This window comes from Mustela putorius, unplaced genomic scaffold, assembly GCF_011764305.1.
Source record: "Mustela putorius furo isolate JIRA1106 unplaced genomic scaffold, ASM1176430v1.1 tig00003869_pilon_pilon_pilon, whole genome shotgun sequence".
In the NCBI taxonomy this organism is placed as follows: Eukaryota; Metazoa; Chordata; class Mammalia; order Carnivora; family Mustelidae; genus Mustela; species Mustela putorius.
In genome coordinates, this window is record NW_025422021.1 from 22,900,110 (window position 1) to 22,921,824 (window position 21,715).

A 21,715-nucleotide genomic window follows, 5' to 3' on the forward strand; every position below is an offset into this window, starting at 1 on the left:
GAGATTTTTATTAGATTGAGTTGAATATATAAACTATTTGAAGAAAATCGTCATTTTAACATTTTAGTGTAGAATATAGCATGTTTTCCCACTTATTTTTCTTCAGTTACTCTTAGCAATGTTTTGTAGTTGTGAGAGAACAGGTTTCATATATATTTCCTGGAATGTTTCTCTAAATATTACCTGTTTGGGGTATTGTGAATGGTATTTTTAATTGGTCAACATTAATTGTTAGTATATGAAAATAAAATCAATTTTGTATAGTGACCTTATTTCCTACAAGCTTGCCAAAATGAATTTATTAGTTCTGGTAGCTCTTTTAAAATTTGTCATTTTCTATATATATGTGAATACAGGCTATTTTACGTCTTCTATTCTGGTCTGTATGTGTTTTATTTCTTCTTCTTGCTTTTTGCACTGGCTGGGATTGCTAATACGATGATGAGTAGGAGTGGTAAGAGTGAAGATCCTTGCCTTTTTCCTGGTCCAAGGAGTGAGTGAATGCACTCCCTCTTTTACCATTAAGTATGATTTTAACTCTAGTTTTTTGTAGATTCCTGGTATCAATTGATGAGATTTGCTTTTATTCCTAGTTGGGGGGGAGGGTTTTTTTTTTTTTAATCCTATATGAATATTAAATTTTTTAAGTATTTTCATGAATGTATTGAGATTATAGAATGCTTTTTCTTCTTCAGTCTATTGATATGATAGATTACAGACATTGGTTTCCAAATATTACTTATAACAGGGAAGATATGTATTGTCTCATCAGTAATTAGTATGTCTGCAAAAAATGCTATGGGACATTGAATTCAAATGTCTTTACTTGAACTAAGAATTTTTGTCCTTTAGTGACATTGTGTGGTCAGCTGACATGAAATTGAACAGGATTGCATGTGTAGTCATTTTGTGTCGGGTTGTTCTGTCTGTGAGGCAGCGCTTAATGGTTATTAGCTGTATTTGGAAGAGCAGCTGTTTGGGAAGGAACTTCCAGGCTGAACACTGACACAGTCGGTGCCAAGAACTCCACTGTTTTTGTGGCATCAGTGAGTGTGATCGCTATCCATTCCCTGCTCTGCCTAGAGGAGATTTATTCATTTCAAGTGTGGTTACATATATATATATGAAATCTATAAAAGCACTCTGCTGAGTAAGCAGTGTGACATGTCTACAGTGTTAATGCTCTGCAATCACAATGATGGGCAGAATAGAGAAGAAAAAGGGAGGAAAGTCACCAGAAGAGACTGGAGAAAATCCGGACTTCCCCTTTTGGTTCCTCTGAAAGCCAAGTAGACCCTTGGCTCTTTGGCTTTTTCACCCACCACCCCAGACTGTGGGGCCATGTCTGGGTAGTGACTTGATGGAAGTGGAGTAACCAAGGCTTAAGATGTGTTAGCTGACCCTCTTTGGTTCATAAGTCCTACGTGTAATGATTGGGCTCTTGCTTTGTTTCTTTGTGACAAAATTCCTACCTTGAGTACAGCTTGGGACTTTTTCTCTCCCTTCCTCTCTCTGCTAGTGCGATTGTAACTCAGCAGTTGGAAACTGTAGGCCCTCCCTCTTTCCCTCCTATAAATTCTTTTAAGTGTTTGGCTGTAATTCCTAAAGACTTAGACTAGTGGCTTTTATACAGATTTCCACTGAGACACACAGAAGAAGTACATTTTATACAATATCCCTCAACCTGCATGCATGCACAACTGAAATAATTGAATTTTTACAAAATATTCATACCCTTTAAATGTGCGAGGCACCATATGAATTTTCCTTAATTAGGAATGCTGATTAGACCCCATTAATAGGTTGTTCACAGTTTGAGAAACCCTACTTTATTTGATATTTAAAATGTGGTAATTTAAAATGGAGCAAGGACACTTATTATTTTAATTTACTGCACAAAACTCTGGTAAGAATCTAGTTACCATTTTAATCTGAAATGTTTTCTTTCTAAATGAACTTTAAAACCTTTTACCCATTCAGTTTTAATATTAAATTGCCTTAGATTTAAGTTGAATTAGTTCAGATATTTGTAAGCAAGATTTGATTTAGATCACATTAAATTCAGTAATTTGCCCTTAACATACTTTCTTCTTTGACATTGCACATGAGTTTAATTTTTAGGAGTTAATAATTTTTCGGATAGAAGCAATTTTATAGTTTGATAGAGATATAATATTAGAAAACTTGCTTCCTCCCCTGAAGCTTATTAAAGTTGGTATATTTGTTGTCACTAGAATGACCTTCCAAGTTCAAGTATTATCACAAATATTTAGAAGTTTATTTTTCTTATGTAAAACTTGAAAGGCAATATCCATTTCCAATAACAGCCATTTATTTGATTAGTACTTTGAGTTCACATTTCTTCCAACAGCAAATATGTTATTATTTTCATACAACAAGTGTAGTACTGAATATCTAAAAATTGAATATAGACAATGCAAATCAGTTAAACAAGATAAACATATACTGTATGTAGTGTACCCTGTCTAATCTATTCTTCCTCTTTATTTTTAGATCCTCAATTCCAAACATATCTGCCTACCTTTCTGGGTGCTACTTTTCTTGCTCTGACTCCAGTCAGATTCCAGTTCTGACTCTAGTACTCCCAGGCTTAAGGAAACTTCCTGTGCAGTAACTCCTGCAGATTGCCCACTCTCAGCTTTCTTTGAATTTATGAAAGAAGCCACTGGGTAGGAAAAATTTACCTTTAAAAGTAAATGATTAATTCTTAGCTCTTGAAGAATATTTCCATTTCAAAAAGAAAAGACTTACTTGCACAAATTGGTGTGCACTTGGTGGGGGACTCGGGGATCAGGTAGGGTTAACAAATAATAATAGATCTTCACATTGGGAAGTATTTAGATATGTCTCTATGACGGGTTCTGTCCGTGAGCTTTCTTTCTTTCTTTTTTTTTAAATTTAATTTAATTTTTTCAGTGTTCCAATATTCATTGTTTATGCACCATACCCAGTGCTCCATGCAGTACGTGCCCTCCTTAATACTCGCCACCAGACTTGCCCATCCCCCCACTCCCTCTCTTTCAGAACCCTCAGTTTGTTTCTCAAAGTCCACAGTCTCTCGTAGTTTGTCTCCCCCTCTGATTTTCCCCAGTTCACTTTTCCTTTCCTTCTCCTAAAGTCCTCCTTATTATTCCTTATGTTCCACAAGTAAGCGAAACCATATGATAATTGACTTTCTGTGCTTGACTTATATCACTCAGCATAATCTCCTCCAGTCCTGTCCATGTTGATACAAAAGTTGGGTATTCTTCCTTTCCGATGGAGGCATAATATTCCATTGTATATATGAACCATTTCTTCTTTAACCATTCATCCGTTGAAGGGCATCTTGGCTCTTTCCACAGTTTGGTGATTGTGGCCATTGCTGCTATTAACACTGGGGTCCATATGGCCCTTATTTTCACTGCATCTGTATCTTTGGGGTGAATACCCAGTAGTGCAATTGCAGGATCATAGGGTAGCTCTATTTTTAATTTCTTAAGGAATATCCACACTGTTTTTTAAAATGGCCACACCAACTTGAATCCACACCAACAGTATAAGAGGGTTCTCATTTCTACACATCCTCTCCAACACTACTTGTTTCTTATCTTGTTAATTTTGGCCATTCTAAGTGGTATCTCAATGTGGTTTTGATTTGAATCTCCCTGATGGCTAATGATGAACATTTTTTCATGTGTCTATTAGCCATTTGTATGCCTTCTTTGGAGAAGTGCCTCTTCATGTCTTCTGCCCATTTGTGGAAGTATCATGTTTTTTGGGTGTTGAGTTTGAGGAGTTCTTTATAGATCTTAGATATCAGCTGTTTGTCTGTAGTGTCATTTGTGAATGTCTTCTCCCATTCCGTGGGTTGCCTCTTTGTTTTGTTGACTGTTTCCTTTGCTGTGCAGAAGATTTTTATCTTGATGAAGTCCCAAAATTTCATTTTCACTTTTGTTTCCTTGGCCTTTGGAAACACGTCTTGAAAGAAGTTGCTGTGGCTGATGTTGAAGAGGTTACTGTCTATGTTCTCTTCTAGGATTTTGGTAGATTCCTGCCTCATATTGAGGTCTTTTATCCATTTCAACTTGTCTGTGAGCCTTCTAATAGGTTCTTGTTGGTTCTCACAATGCCTTCACTGAGTTTGTGCAAGCTGGGCCTTTGGCGTCTATTCTCTATATCTCTTAAAATCTTTCCTTCATATTTTCTAATGTTTGAATCTCTGATAATATTAATATCTACAGTTTATTTAAGTTTGAATTTGCTGTTTTTTTATTTTGCTGACTCATATTTTTGGGGCTAATTACCTTGTGTTTTGTAATTTTTGAATGTGAGCTCATGTTTTTGGGAACCGTATCTGGAGGGCACTTTTGAGACCAGTATTTAAAATATGTTCCTTCAGAGAAGATTTACTTTAGCTTCTGCTAAGTATCTGCTAAGTATCTGAAACCATTCAGTGTTTTGATTAGCTTTATTTGGGACAACATATAATACGAATTCAGGCTCTAAGCCTGAATACACTGGGGTGAGCAAGTCTTGAGGATTTTTTTTTTTTTTTTGCTATATAAAAGTCAAGGTTGAGACAGACAAATAGACAAGTATATACCCTGTCTCTCTCTACAGAACATTTTCTGTTTTATTTTCAGTGTAATTTCACTCATAGTTGCCTGATTTAGATGAGGGTCTCTGATCTGGCCTTGCATTGTCTTAGGAACCATATTTTATCTCCTGATTTTGTGCTGAGGTCTGGTAAGCTAAGTGTGTAACCACCAGGAGCTGGCAGATGCCTCCAGGGTAAATAGCAGCCCCAGTGCACAAGCACCTCTCTGGATTTTCACTTTATTTATGGCTCCAAGCAATTCATTTCTTTTCCCACCAGCTTAATCATGTAATTAAAAAAAAAGTTTTTCATTTATATTTTATTCAGCATTTTTGCATGTGCTGTACCAAGAAGGGCTTCTGTGGACATCTAAATTGTAACTTGGCAGAAATGGAAATTCCAGGATAGTTTATTTTTGAAATGATGCTGGCATAATTATCTATCCATCTGGAAGAAAACAGGGCTGTACCACAGTGTCATACCATATACAAAAATAAATTACAGCTTGATTAAATATCTAATTGTGAAATATAAAACAATTTAAATGTCAGAGGAAAATTTAGAAAAAAAGATTTTTATGACTTTATAGTATGGAAGCTGTTTTTAAATAAGACAGGAAATCCAACTGTTATAAAAGGAAAAGAGATATAATTGCATGCAAACTAAAATAAAAATGAGTAATGAAAGATAACATAAATAAAACCAAAGATAAGTTAAATATGGGATAGAAATATTTGCAGCATGTGTGACTAGAGAAAAGTTAACTCTGAGAAGGTAAGGAGCATCTTGCGTGTGTATGCTGCATGTACGTACATGTGCATGGCAAGAGAATGGAAAGAGGAGGAGAGGGGATGCTCAGTGAACAAGTGGGCAGGAGACACAAACAGGAATTTTACAGAAGAGAATATTCTTTTTTAAATTTATTCATTTTTGAAAGAGAGAGCACAAGCAGGGGAAGGGGCAGAGAGAGAGAGAGGGAGAAGCAGACTCCCTGCCGAGCAGGAAGCCTGATGTAGGATTCAGTCCCAGGCCCCTGAGATCATGACCTGAGCCAAAGGCAGACGCTTCACTGACTGAGCTACCCAGGCACCCGGAAGAGAATATTCTATGTGGCCAGAGTATTGAAAAGATGATAAATATCACTAATAGCGGAGGAATGTGAATTACAACCACCATTTTTCTTTTCCACCCATTAGCTTTGCATAAGTTAGAAGAGTGATGTATAGGTCAAGATAGTTTCAAATAAAAGTATCAGAAACTTAGATAATAATGTCTTAATAAGGGAATTCACTAACTCAACATGATTAGGAATCTGGAAGTAGATTCGTTCCATGATTTATTAACAAAGAGACTCAATAATATCGCCAGGCTATTTCCAGAATTCTCATTACATGAATCGGTAAACACCCTTATTATTAAGATATTATTATGTAACTTTCTGGTACTTTTAGCTAAGACTCTTTTCTTCACGTGTGTCTGCTTTTTCTAATATGGAAAATGTTGGGTTTTATTATCAGGGATCTCAAGGTTGAAGGATGACAAAGGTCAAGAAACATGATTTGCTCAAATTGGATTGTCTAATAGAAGGCACCGTATTGAGCAGAGATATCAAAGGTCTCTTTGCATATCGCAAGCTTAAACAAGATACAAACCCATCTCCTTTTAACCCCAAGGAGGAGGTTTGGCCTTCTCACTAAGCAGAGAGGGAAAATGAAAAACAAACAAAAAACCTGTCCCTGAGAAGCTACGAATATAGCCCGGACAGGCCTATGTTCCCATTGTCTGAGTGGTTTAAGGACTCTCCAGGGAACAAACGTTCTTTAAAGTAGTCCCAGACTGTTAGTGCCCCCAAGTCTGCCAGAAGAAAGTACCAGCTCTCTAGAGGAAGGGACGTTAATGTTAGGTCTCAAGCAGATAAATCAGATGCTTATTCAAGGACGTGAGCAGTACATAGTGAAGAATAAGCTCCCAAGCACACGGGGGGTGCAGGGCAGCATGCAAGAGCCAGCAGAATAGAGCACAAAGGTTTCGTATATCGGAATTATCAGAAAATAATTGTAGACCAACTATCCTAAGTTTAAAAAAAATAAGGCAAATTTGGAAAAACTTTGTTCTTATTAATGTATAATGTATAATTTCAGAAGTACAATTTGTGATTCATCAGTCTTATACAATTTACAGCACTCACCATAGCACATATCCTCTTCCATGTCCTCACCCAACCACCCCATACCTTTCACTCCCTTCCTCTCCAGCAGCCCTCAGTTTGTTTCCTGAGATTGAGAGTCTCTTATGGTTTCTCTCCCTCTCTGGTTTTATCTTGTTTCATTTTTCCCTCCCTTCCTCTATAATCTTCTGTCTTGTTTCTCAAATTCCTCATATCAATGAGATCATGTGATAATTATCTTCCTCTGATTGACTTAGTTCACTTAACATAGTACTCTCTAGTTCCATAGATGTTGTTGCAAATGGCAAGATTTTGGGTTTTTGATGGCTTCATAGTATTCCATTATATATGTATATCTACCACATTTCCTTTATCCATTCATCTGTTGATGGACATCTAGGTTCTTTCCATAGTTTGCTATTGTGGACATTGCTGCTATAAACATTTGGGTACACGTGCCCCTTCGGATCACGACATTTGTATCTTTAGTGTAAATACCCAGTAGTGCGATTGCTGGGTTGTAGGGTAGCTCTATTTTCAACTTTTTGAGGAACCTCCATGCTATTTTCCAGAGTGGCTGCACCAGCATGCATTCCCACCAACAGTGTAAGAGGGTTCCCCTTTCTCTGCATCCTCGCCAACACCTGTCCTTTCCTGACTTGTTAATTTTAGCCATTCTGACGTGTGAGGTGGTATCTCATTGAGGTTTTGATTCATATTTCCCTGATGCCAAGTGATAGGGAGCACTTTTTCATGGATCTGTTGGCTATTTGGATGTCTTCTTTGCAGAGATGTCTGGAAATACTTTTAAAGAAGATATTATGAAAAAGTGACCTACCAGACTTGAACAGTAACAGAATAAAACTTTTTAAAAATTAAAAATATAATAACAAAAATCGAAAACTTAGCAGATAGGTTTAATAGCAATTAGTATAAGGAGAGAATTAGGGATCTGAAATACAGGTCAGAAGTTATTTTGTGTGGAGAAAGACAGAGAATACGTAATGGAAAATACAGAAGAGAGGATGACAAATAGATGACACATAAAAAGGTTTAATATGTGCTTTTACACAGTGGTCCATAGGAGAGGAGAGAAAGATTTGGGCCAAAGCAGTCTCTGCAGAAGTAATAGCTCAGAATTTTCCAGAATTGATGAACACCCATCTATAAATCTAAGAAATTCAGTCAATATCAAGAGGAGAAGTAAAAAGATATCTAAACCTTTACATAGCACTGTAAAATTGCAGAACACCAAAAACAAAGTGAAACACTAAAAGCTGACAGACAAAAGGGTAAATGAAATTCAAAGGAATTACACAACAACTGACATTGTCTTTTCAATAACAAAAAGCAAAAAGAGAAAAGGTGGAATTACATCTTCAATATTCTAAAAGGAATTAACTGGTAACCCAGAATTCTACCCAGCAAAAATACCTTTAAAGAATGAGGTTGGGGCGCCTGGGTGGCTCAGTGGGTTAAGCCGCTGCCTTCGGCTCAGGTCATGATCTCAGGGTCCTGGGATCGAGCCCGCTTCCCTTCCTCTCTCTGCCTGCCTCTCTGCCTACTTGTGATCTCTGTCAAATAAATAAATAAAATCTTAAAAAAAAAAAATGAAGTTAAGTAAAAGACATTGTCAAAGTAACACAAATAAGGGAGTTTCACATTATCAAAGTCTTTCATAAAAGTAATTCTAAAGATGTACTTCAGGCAAAACAAACAAGCAAAAAACCACAAAAAACTATACCAAAGTTCTGGCATGCAAGGAGGAATGAAAAGAAAAAGAAAAAATGAAAAGAGAGAGAGAGAGAGAGAAATATGTGACTAAATCTAAAGAATATTAATCTACAACAACAGCAATGTCTTATGGGGTTAAAAAAAGATAAAATGGTCATTCAGTATAAAAATAGCATACTATACATGTCAAGAGAGACATAAATGGAATTAAACTTTTCTAGGGGCCTTGTTTTGTCTAGGAGGATAAACATATTGTTAATCCTTATGCTTTCAAGTGTCCCTGTTGTCATATCTGAATTACTTCTAAAAGAGTGGTGACTATGTTCCTTCTCATCTACAGTTGGAAAAATAGAACAATAAAAACTATCAAAAAAAAGTAAAAAAAGAAAAGAAAAAGAGAGAGAGAGTGAGAGAGAGGCAAAAGAAGCAAACAACAGGTGTGACAAAAAGAAAATATCCAAATGTCAGTAATAATTAAACAAAAATAATTTAATGTAAATAGACTAAACAAAGATTACCAGATTGGAGAAAACAAATCCAATTAAATGTTGTTTTAAAAATGTCTTAAAAATGAAAGTTTAGAGAAATCTTGAAGTGGTTTTTGATGGAAAAGATATACCATACATATTTTATTTTATTTTTTTAAAGATTTTATTTATTTATTTGACAGAGAGAGATTGCAAGTACGCAGAGAGGCAGGCAGAGAGAGAGGAGGAAGCAGGCTCCCTGCCAAGCAGAGAGCCCGATGCAGTACTCAATCCCAGGACACTGAGACCATGACCTGAGCCAAAGGTAGAGGCTTAACCCTCTGAGCCACCCAGGCACCACAACCATACATATTTTGAAACAAAACAAAACAAATAAGTTTATATTAAGAGCAGACAAAATTAACTTTGAGACAAAAAAATTCCTAGAGTTAAGAAGGGTCATTTTATAATGATTAAAGTTTCAATTTACCAGGAATTTTTTTTTTTTTTTTTTTTTTTTTTTAGGAATTCTTAATACATTTAAATTCCTGTGTACTTAAGAATGGGACTCAAAAATAAAGAAAATATTTGAGATCTGTAAGGAGAAATACAGAAGTCCACAATCTCAGGGGGGAGATTTTAGTATCCCACAGTCTTGGTAATTGATAGAACAAGTGGATAAATAATTAGTGAGACTGTATAAGGTTGAAACCAGATGGCTTACAAACAATCTAATTTTTTAGAAGATTGTAATTTACTAAATCTGAGTAGTATTATGATAATAAAGAGTCTGAATTAGTAGTTTGAAAAAGGTAGGAAAAGTATATCCAGAAAGAAAATTTCAAAGCCCATGAGGGCTATCAGAAAATTTTGATAAACTTCCAGGAACAAATAAATCTCACACAAATCTCTGCCAAAATGCAGACAAAGAGGAAACACTCCTTCACTCATTTTATACATACTCTTTTTTTTAAAAATTTTTTTTTTTTTAAGATTTGATTTATTTATTTGACAGAGAGAGATCACAAGTAGGCAGAGAGGCAGGCAGAGAGAGAGAGAGAGAGAGAGAGAGAGAGAGAAGCAGGCTTCCCGCTGAGCAGAGAGCCAGATGTGGGACTCATCCCAGGACCCTGAGATCATGACCTGAGCCGAAGGCAGCGGCTTAACCCACTGAGCCACCCAGGCGCCCCTATACATACTCTTAATACCAAAACCCAACAAAGATAGTATGAGAAAAGGAAATTACAAGCCACTCATATTTATGAACATGTATGCAAATATGCCAACTTGAACCTGGAACCATATAAGAAAAGGGATTCTGGGAACCACAGTACAAGGGTAAGGAAATCATTGTTCCTCAAATCAGGATAAGTGTTACCCTTGGTTAAGAAATTAGGTTGTGACCATTTGGGGGTGTCTCAGAGTAGGGGGGAAGGGGGACAGGGAGAGGAGATGCATGGAAGTTTATCATTCTTTTTGTACTCAACCTATATAATCTGTGTGCTTTTCTGTATATTCACTATATTTCACAACAAAAGAAGAACAAAACATCAAGTTTCAGGGTAATGTTTGGGTTGAGGTTACACATTCTATGAACATCTGAGTTGGTGTTGGAGTGCTGAACAGCTGAGGACATTAGGTAACTCCTTATCAATTCTCATACAGTACTGTCTGATTTATTTCTTCGCACATGTGTTCTTTTTCTAACGAGAAAATCTAATAGATCAAAGTTTATTATGCCTATAAATAAGTGTTTCAAAGACATATTGTTTCCTCCAAAACCAACTTTGTAGCAGGACCTAGACTTTTGCTGTTAAGATAGCTGTCCCCCTAACAGACAATGTTTTCAGCTACCCTTATAGGTAAGTGTGGCCATGTGACTAGGTTCTGGCAAATGAGATGAATGTGAGTGTTTTGAAGTCCATTAGAACTGGCACATCCATCCTGATGCCTGGATGTGAAGGTGGTTTTAGTGGCTGCCTTTGGACTGTGAGGAGGCACCATGGGGGTGGCGATACGGAACTGACAGGAGCCTCACTGAAAACTTCATGGACTCACCTGCTCACATTGGACAACTCATCTTCCAAGTGTCGTTTCCATGACTGAGGAAACTTCTGTCCGGTTTCCTCTGTTATTTGTAGCTAAACCCAAATCTAATTACAGAGTTCTACCTGCTTATGGGTTATATCTGGTTCACAGGTTTTGTTTGACCTATGGTTTCTGGAAAAGGAAAGAAACAGGAATTTCTTTACATTGTTAAAAATTCAGAGTCTTCATATGAAACTTCTCCATATCTGGCTTGTTTTGAAAAATCAGGGATGGCACCCTTAATGTCTTCTTCATTTATCTTTTGGTGGAAGCTGAGAAGTAATTCATTCTTCCTTAGTGGACACAGGCTTTCCCTGTTTATTCATTCAGGCAGCATCTAGCGAGCTTTTTTTTTTTTTTTCCTTTAAATATTTTATTTATTTATTTATCTATTTGAGAGAGAGAGAAAATGAATGGGGGGAGGAACAGAGGGAGGAGCAAAGGGAGAGGGACGAGCAGAATCCCCACTGAGTACAGAGCCCTTTGGGACTGGTTTTGGGACTGGGTGCAGGGCTTGATCTCAGGACCCCAAGACCATGACTTGAGCCAAAGGCAGAAGCTTAGCCACCTGAGCCACCCAGGCATCCCTACTGGGTTAATTTTGATAGGAATTGCTATTTAGTTCAGGCTTGCACTAATTACCACCTTTCATATGGAAATCGGCTATTCAACGAAAGCATCCAAGTTCCAGGTATCTTTGTTCCTATTTTGCTACCAAAACATACAGCGCTTGAAAAGGTAAATGTACTAATAATTCCCTTTCAGATTTCATACGCTATTTTAATAATGCTATTATATTTTTTGCTTTCCAAATAATTGGTTTTAGTAAAGAAAAGACATGCACAACATGAAAATATTGGGTGCTTTATTAACCTCAGTACAATTTCCACCTTTCTGTTCTGTTCTCAGTTGTGTAAAGAGAAAAAGGGAAAGTGATTATTTATATCAGTCAGGGTAGGTAAACAATGCATATTGATTAGGTACATGTCTAAATTAGACTTTCATTTAAACCAACTGAAGGATTACATCTGAAGGAAGATAAACTGCCAAAACATTACAATTAGATTTATCAAAAATTAATAATTTCAAAGGATGCTATAATTATAAAAATTGCAGACTCTGATCGTATTATTCTTTTGGGACTTTAAACGTCTTGTGATCTGCAATTCTTTAAAAAATTCATTGTTGTTTTCAAACTTTCTTATGGTTTTCTATTTTAAACCAATTCATTGCTCGAATCCGTGTAAGGTGACATCTACCTGCTGAGAAATACTCACGGGACCCCTTGTGGAATTGTTCTGCCATCACAGGAGCAAATCCATTTATAGCCTATCCTCTGAGGATTCAGTGCACACCTGACAGGTGTGCCAGACAGGGCTCTTTTTTTTTCCCCTCCGTAAACTGCAAGGTGCTATGATTTTTATATTTGAGAAAATGCTATGAAATATAAGCATACAAAGAAGTCAAACACGTGCCTTAAAGTCTAATATAGGAAGCATTTCCTATCTCGGTAAAGAAGTACACTGATTTCAATTATGGAATTTTGTTCAGAGGGATGTAATGGGAAATTGGAAGTAAAATTTACAACCAATTCTAAATTGAGGATTTCACACAATGTGAGCCTCTACTCTCTCAGTTATGTAAATACTATTACCTGTTTGCTGGAATACTTTTTGGGTGATTATCCTGTATGGGACATTGGGTTGGGTCAAAATAGGATGATATCGCATCAGTCTTTTTTCCAAGTGAAAAAACTGCTTTGTGTGAGTATGTTTGCTGTGGGAGAATTTATAGTAGCAGGAATTTCAGTACAGAGAAGTGTAAATTCTTTCTCTTGGTCAATGTTTTGGTGTTTTTGTTTGTTTATTTGTTTTTAAATTTATTTGTCAGAGAGAGAGAGAGCACAAGCAGGCAGAGTGGCAGGCAGAGGCAGAGGGAGAAGTAGGGTCCCTGCTGAGCAAGGATCCCGATGTGGGACTCAATCCCGGGACCCAGGGATCATGACCCAAGAGGAAGGCAGTGGCTTGACCAACTGAGCCACCCAGGCACTCCGTGGTCAATGTTTTTAAATGGCTTCCCTGAACAAGGCTTTGTTATGAGAGGAGAAACAGGGATAGGAGAGACAGGTGCTGCTTCCAAGGGTCTTTCATTTTTTCCATGTAAAAGGTTGGCTTAAGGAAAAAAAAAGCAACAACACTGAAATAGTTTTTGAGTAATTACTACCTAATTTCTATACAAATATGTATTGTATCATATCATATGTGTTTTGATGACAGATAATAAACTAATCTCTGGGTGCATGCACTGAAATAAAGAACAACTATGGAGCTGATTTAAATCCTCCTTCTTACATTTTATTAGTTGCGGGGCTTGATCCCAGGACCCTGAGATCATGACCTGAGCCGAAGGCAGAGGCTTATCCCACTGAGCCACCCAGGAGCCCGTCCTTCTTACATTTTATTAATCTTATCTCCCCTGAAGTTGAAGTTCCATAGACCCCATGCCAAAGTTGATATTCTTCAACCTCACATTCCTAATTCCTTAACATATTAAAACAATTTTATTCTAAATTCAGACAAAAGTGGACAAGAGAAGATTTGAAGATACCCAGTGTTCCTCACATATTCCCGGAAGCCCAGCAACACAAGGAGAACTGCCAGGAAATACGTTTATGTGTGGTGCGATCAGCACGCCATAAAATCATGAAATAATTCCAGGGGAAGATGGTGGATGGAAACAGCCATACGTAGACTGAGCACTGAACAATGGAATGGCCTCATCGATAGCTCATTGGATTCAGTTAAAAGGCAGAAAATACTTCTCACGTTATTTCTGTCACCTTCATTGCTCTGCTGAATCTCTAGATTAGATGATATTCTCCCCTTGTTCTGTCCTTGAGGTTCCTGATCAGAAATAACCTGTTTAACATGATTATTCTTACTCCATGGAGAAGGGTGGCCATTTGCTGTTCCTTGTATTGGAGTATGTTGGAGGGATCTAACTGAATTCACTTCTCATTGGATTATTCCTGATGACATTCATAAGGGTCACTGTGAAGAAGTAGGAAGCTATGAAAAGCTTCAGAGAGTGGGGAGCTGCCTGCAATTCATGAATGTGGAATAATGTAAGAGTATTAGACAAATAAAGCCAGTATCTTTGACTTAGCAACAGAGACCCATTCCCTGCCCACATGTAAGTGCAGTTCCATGTGGTTTTATATTGGACTGATCATGAATGGAATTCTTCATCATGATCTTTCTCTTATCTCCCACTTGTCTTGCTCTTATGTAAAGTTGTCTTCATATTTTTACTGTAGTAATTGCTTTGGAATTTTTCCCTAGGCGGATCATATATTCCTTAGTAGAATTTAAGTTCCATAAGATGTGGACTGTGCCTCATTTTCGGGCATCTGCCCTAGAGAGTTGTTCTCAGTGTGGCGTCACACAAAGCAATCCATTTGGATCCAGTCTTTCAGTAGAGCAGCAAGAAACCAATTCAAAATGTCTTTTCATTACCATCAAGCAGATGTTCGAAATGATGGTATCCACATTTAAGGATGATTTGAAATGGCAGATTCAAAGAGGTTCATCATGAAGACTTGGGAGACTTCTAAGTGCTTTACATGTCTTTCTCTTTTTGGCAAAAGATATTATTCCTGTTGAGCTAATTAACAAGATAGCTTTGAACATCTTAGGGCAATGTATTCTCTTGTTTCAGCTGCAGATATTACTTCCATGATGTCCCCCAGACCCCTATGAACTAAACTAAACAAAGACCCTTTCATTAATGTCACAGCCTGTGTCATAGAGGGTTTATAGGGAAGGTGGACGGATCACAGCATTCATTTGACCCTGGTGGCATTTCTTCCACATGCCAGGGCAGAAGCACACCCTTCAGAAGGCATTTCAAACAGCATTGTCTGTTTTCGTTGGCTTACTACCTGAGAACATGCTCCAAACTGGAAAAAGAAATGCTTCCTCTTATGCTGAGAAGGGGAGGGGAGGCAGTTGAAGACTTGATATTTATACATTCATGGTTACAGTCTTGCAAAGTGGTATCTTTTCCCTTGGGGCAAAACTTTTAATAAAAGGAACACAAGTGGTTTTAATATTAAATTAGTCTGTGGTTTCTTTAAGGGTGTTTTGGATCCTCTTCAATTTCTATAGGTTGTTTCCTATAACAGCTTTGGGAAGGAAGCACTAACCCTGCAAAGTTTTGTAAAAAATCATTTTGGACAGAGACCTCTGTTTTCTTTGGATTTGTTTTTCACCAACTGTTTGACCAGTGCGTATGTCTTTAGTCATTCTCTGCTCAGAGTTTCTTTTTTCTTTTCTTTTCTTTTCTTTTTTTTTAAGAGAGAGAGGGGAAAAAGGGGCAGAGGGAGAGGGAGAGAAAGAATCTTAAGCAGGCTCCATACCCAGCACAGAGCCCAACAGGGGAGTCCATCTCCCAACTCTGAGACCATGACCTGAGCTGAAATTAAGAATTGGATGTTTAACCGACTGAGCCACCCAGATGTCCCTTCTCAGAGTTTCTATTCCTCACTCCATTGTAATGTCTTAGTTTGTAATCAGTTGAAAGGTGCTTAAATATAATGAAATGTGTCTTTACATGGAACATAGACATTTTCAAGATTTCCATACCAATAATCAATATGGGCTATTTGAAGCTATTGATCTAGTCCAGAGCTCCACTTAGTTCTGTCATCCTACTAATAGCATAAACTAAGGAGATAAAAATTAGTTAATTTAAAGGTCATATACATCTTGCAAACATCAGTAATTATAAAAATGATTTTTAATAAGGAAAGAGAAGAGGTCAGCAGGGGAGGGGACATGGGGGTCATGGCCGTATTACCTTTTTCTTTTCATCTTGAAGAATGCTTCCCTAAAGCTGAAAGTAGGGAGTGGCAAGGAGGCGCTGTCCTAGAAGAAGTTGAGGCATTGAAAATAGTTCTTAAATTTGAGCAGTGGCAATGATCATTGACTTTCACCATCAACAGTTCTACTCAGGTCTCCAGTGGAAGTTGCAAAGTTTACACACACACACAAAACGTTTGTTTGTTTGTTTGTTTTTTAATTTGCTCCTTTCTCCCTCCCTCCCTTCTTCCTTCCTTTCTTTTTTCCTTTTTGGTTCTTATTGTTTTGTCTTGTCTTACTTTCTTACATTTGTCTGCCTTTCACATGACTCTCTTTAGCTGTCCAGAATTTTCCACCCCATTTGGGTCAATGTGCCCTTCTCCCTACCTCATTAATACTTCCTTCCTTGTGTTGTTTGGTTCAGTGTATTATAGAATTTATATAGGGGAGATCTTTGTGACCTAGGCTCTCACTTAGAGCTTTTCTCTGCCCCCTCCCCCCATCTATTCTGTTTAATTGCTGGAGAGTGAAATTACACGAATGAACAATGCAGCATTCCCCAGACCTCACTTTGGGGATTAACACACTCTCCCGTGGAGCTGCTTATAATATGGAGCGGGCATTTCATTTGGCACAGGCAATCTCAGATTGGAAATTACTGAATAATGAGAGTTCTATGATCGAGAATGTAAAACCTGCTAGAAAAAATAATACACTCATCACAGGTAACTTAATAAAATGTATTCTTAGCTGCACTGCTATCTCCTTTGCTATGAGTCATTGGGTGGAGACTACAGTTTTTCTTCGTTTATCTCCTATAGAGATTACAATCAACATTTGGTTAGGAAGATAGTTTTACAAATGTTTGCTTTAAAAATTGCTCAGTGTTTAAGGAGCTCTTTCTGGATGTTGTTGCTAGCCTTTTTCTAGGGGAGTAATCTTTTTTTATTACTAACTCCCATCAGTAAATTTGTTCACAAAAGTAGAAAAATTGCTCATCTGTAATAAATATCTCTGAGAGCAGTAACCTTCACTAGAGCAGTACAATTTTATAGAGAATATTCTATTTTCAGGGTTACTGACCTTTCGCCTCTTTATTGGTTGCCATAGTGATGATCTGAGCTCTGCTTAATAGAGCTACTAAAATGAAGACAATCAATAAGCTTTTTAACTCTAATGTTTATCTTGGTAGCTCCTGATAACATATATTGAAATAAGATATAGGCATATAAGTGGATCTAATAGTGGAATTTTATTTTTTAAATTTTATTTTTGTTTTAAAAACATATTTAAGTGGGATGTTTATGTAGGTTGCAAAAGATTAAGTGCTTTCTGTGGCTTTCATAGAATTCCTAGAATACCATCGTGAGGACCTAGAGATACAGATACAACTTGAAATGTATGTTTAAAAGATCATTGTGAAATGAATAATAAAACCCTTTTATGATAGCAAATGGTAGAAGTTGCAAGTACTATGGTTAATGATTTCTAAAGTGAAGTCAAGTCAAAGAACTCTTTTAGCACCTTGTCATGAGAACATTCAAGGCCAAGTTCTTCTCATATGCACCTGGACACCTCCTAATGACTTCAGCGGAATCCTGAAACACTCTGGAGAAGGAAAGTTGGTGATCTGCTAGAATTCTCAGGGCAAAGTAGAAGAGCAAGGATAATGTTTGTTTCCAGGGTTCTCTTAACAGTTTTAATTATTTTATTTATCGGTTTGAAAAAAAAACAGCTATTTTTAGGATCATAGTGATACTCGTATGAACACCTTTTTGAAGAATTTGATTCCTTTTCCTTGAGAATTAAATAATTGTTTTGCCTTTATGCTTATATATTCCGGTTGACATATTGTAAGTAAAATGTAAATGCATTTAATATAAGGAACTCTTCAGGATTGTCATTGCAAAGAAGGAAGTCTGACGAATGGCTTAATTCACAAGGTCCATTATCACCGTCATTTGTTTAGATTCTAAGGGGCAGTTGTTGTGCTGTGCTTTCCATGCATGTCTGCAACCCTCTCTCTGGGTATGCCTCGTTAGCTCAGGAAGGGTGTAGTTTGCTCAAGGCATTAGAGCCAAAAATGGAGAAACTGTCTGCTTACTTTTGCTTCTCTTTCTCCAAAGCCTGCATTCTTCTATTTCTCCTTGATGTCTGAGAAGCTGAGACGCCAGAGTTCTGTTCCTATATCCTATCAAATACTTCCTAGGGTTTATTAAAAGCAAAAATCATGATCCCTAATGATAGGATATGGGGATAAAATTAAATTGATGCTGATGATGTCTAATGAATGAAGGAAAAATGAACTATGTGCTCATTTCAAGTGTCAAAATAATTTCTTTGAAAAATACAGAAAATATCTGCCATCGTAGATTTTTCATGGAACACTATTTTCCCTAAATTAAAAAGATTTCTTAGGTGCAAGGAGAGCTTTGGAAAAAGTTGCTATCTGTGTTTTAATATTAGAGTCACAAATTATATCCTTATGTTACTTGGTTTCAATTATTAGGTTTATTTTTCCAAAATTAAAAATCTTATCCCTTACCGATTAAGAACAAAACTAGTAGAATTTTTAGTGGTTCTGCTATTCGAGAACTATTAATCATCTCCATTTGTAAACACTGGGGATATATTTGTGAACAACAGACAAAGTTCTTTCTCTCACCAAGCACACCTTCTTTGGAGGGAATCCAATAATAGATAAACAAATACATGAATATATGTTGTGTCAGACAGTGATACAACCCAGGAATGAAAACAAAACAGTAAAGGGGTGTAGAGAATGAATGGGGACTGAGAAGGAAGTGTTCCTATTTCAGATTGAGTTCAGCCAAGACCATCCTGTCCCCTTCTGCCTGGATGATCTCATGTATCTCTTCACTTTTACTCCTGCGCCCCTCTGCAGCCCTGCAGAATGGAAGTGAGATCATGTAGTTAGTCTGCCTGCTCCAAGTCCTGAGACAGCATCTGCTTGGAATAGAATACAGAGTCCTTCACTTAGCCTACCATACCTCACATGCTCTTTCCCTTGATTGCCTCCTACTGTCTTCTGCCTTTCTCCTCGCTTACTGCACTCTAGGCAGGGGTTGTTCCTGAGCAACCCGAGTGGGCCTCATCTTGGGGTGTACACTTGCTTTCATGTTGCCCAGAGCACCTTCTTGGGCTCTTCCTGCTGTTCTCCCTGCCCCTTCCCAGAGTAGCCTTTGGGAGCACTCTGTCTTAAGGGGCACCCCGGCATCATGGACTTTCCCCTCTGCTTCATCATAATGCTGAGGGCCTCCTGCTTGGATATTGCATATCCATCTGTTTAGTGGGTGTATGAGAACATAAGCACCACGAGAGCAAGGATTTGGCTGTCATCACCACTGTATCTCCAGCACCTGGAATAGTGGCGACATATTGCCAGAGCTCAGTAATTATTTGTGGCGTGAATGAATGAATGTGCTCTCAGGATGGACTGCTGAAAAATGGGAAGAAGATAGTAGGAAAGTGTCAAATACCTTGGAGGATTTAAAAAGGATCCCTCCCACTAGTGCTTTCCATGATGTTCATTCTGGCTCCCATCTTCACCTGGCATAATTATGCTGGGTGCATCCTGACCTCAACTCCCTTTCCCCATCTTTGCTTATCCCCCAGAGAATCTTTACCAACTCACCTACGTGCATAGGGTGTAGCTCCACATCAAAGATGTGAGATTTTGGTGATCACATTTCCAATTTCCAGAGTACCTTAAATGGGTTGTTGTAGTATGGTCATGGTTTTTTTTTTTTTTTTTTTTAACTGAAGCATCTCCAAATGCCCCCAAACTTGGACCCATGGAGTTGACCGTTGTCATTACTGTGCCAGTCTGCCTCCTGTCCTTGGCCACAGTTCTGACCATCTGGGCATGCCAAGGTCGACCGTGCACAAACAGGAAGAAAAAGAGACAGAATGTGGAGGAACCGCTCTCCGAGTGCAATCTGGTAAATGCTGGAAAAACTCTCAAAGATCTGATTTATGATGTGACTGCCTCTGGATCTGGCTCTGGTATGTGCCTGTTGTCCATTTTGTAGTAAGAAAACTCTTATTTAAAAAAGAAATAAAAAACAATTTCTAACAAAAAGGGCCCCAATATTTTGAACTGGGTCATTTAGAATGCTTGATGTGGTACGGGTAAGTTCTGATATTAAAACTTGGTTTTGGATTTGATGAAGAGAGCCAACAGCTGTGGCCGAAAGAATTAAGTCCTCTCAGTTGCGTTTTCTGTCCTTAGGTATTCAGATTCTCATTTTTACATTCTTTCAGAGTGTACTTCTGAATCGATAAAGAGTTTCTCTTCTCTCCCTCCGCCCCCCACCATTATGGTTAGTAATAATCATTGTTGCTCTCTTTATAATGTTTCATGGGCACAAAAGTTACTGTATTTGAAGAGCTGAGTTCTGAGGAGGATTTTAGTTGAGTGAAGTGGTATTCTTAGAGAGTGTCTTTGCTTGTGGTAATGGAAGTCTTTAGAATCCGAAGCACCCCCGAGGAGGTGTGTGTGTGTGAAGTCAACGGGGAGCTGACCTAAAATTAAAATCAAGAATGTATTCTTAAAGCACAGAAACAGAGATGATAGGGATTAGCGCAGCCCTCCTGTGCTGACTTTTGCTAAGGTAGTATGGTAAGTCTATTCTTCTTTAATGGAACTTTCCAACCCCTGGTGAAGCAATTCAAAAGACCAGGCTGTTTTATGGCCTAAATGAGCCTTTTTCATCGCACAAACCATATGAGGCCATTTTGGGTTTCTGGCCACCAAGCAGATTTCTCTGTAATAATAAACTTTCTAAAATGACCTTTCCTAATGTATATGTCCAGAAATCCTGCCTGCATGCAGTACTGAAAGCTGAACTAGGGTAAGCCTACGTGGGTCACTTTAGGAGCCCCTGGGACCCCTCTTGCTTTGGAAGGATCATTTAGGATGATTACCTCAAAGAGACTTCGAGAAACTCCCCAGCTCACGGCCTTTAGGTGCATCCAGGCAGGCACAATGAACAAGGGCAGATGCTGGAGGGACAGTAGCATCTGTATGAGTGTCTGTATTTAACAGGAAGTAGCTTTAGAGTCCCCTAAGAGTCCAGGAAAGAGAGGCCTAATCAGGCCATCCACAGAGTCCAGAGAGTTTGTTGTTTTGGGGGGCAAGTTCCCCTGCTGTGTCATGGACCAAGGTCTCAATGTGTTTGCCATCACTGCACAAATTAGGTGGCATGTTTTCAAAGGAGGCATCCCAGAAAAGATGGTCTCCAGACTGCAAAGTTTATAGAACTAAAATCCAAATTAAATTATTGCATAGAAAACTGATGTTCTTCCTTTAAACGTAAAGCTGTTCAGATTCAGTACTCATCCTTCCTTGACTGTTACATCCTGGGACTCACTGGTTGCTAATTTCCTGGACACTGGTGGCATTCTAGGCACAAAATATGAGCAGAGAGTGCTCTGATTTGTGCCCAATTCCTTGAAACCTCATATAATTTCTTGATAAATTTCAAGTGATTAAATAACTATTTAATATTCCCCCCAAGCATTTCAGTTTATCTGAAGACGTTAAGTAGCTCCTCCTTGAATATATTTAATATGACTAAGAATTTCCTTCTCAAATAAAAATAATAGAGACTTTATAACTGGAGAATGGATATTTAGTTTAAGAAAGTAGTCATGAGCCAAGACATGAAATTTTAAAAATTAACCTTAAGATATTTTGGTGTTTTTGTGCATCTTTAAACCTAAATCTGGGTTTATTGACTGCTGAACTCTCATCTTTAGATTATTCTAAGATCTTTCT

The 21,715-nt window shown here is 37.8% G+C and overlaps 1 protein-coding gene across 1 annotated transcript in view; it reads left to right on the plus strand.

The window, feature by feature from the left end:
• ACVR1C (activin A receptor type 1C) overlaps window positions 1–21,715 on the plus strand; it is a 78,860-nt gene that overhangs the window by 37,350 nt on the left and 19,795 nt on the right. The window contains exon 3 of the mRNA XM_004743893.3: window positions 19,702–19,941. Coding sequence (XP_004743950.1) covers window positions 19,702–19,941 — 240 coding nt within the window. The remainder of the gene's footprint in view (window positions 1–19,701; window positions 19,942–21,715) is intronic.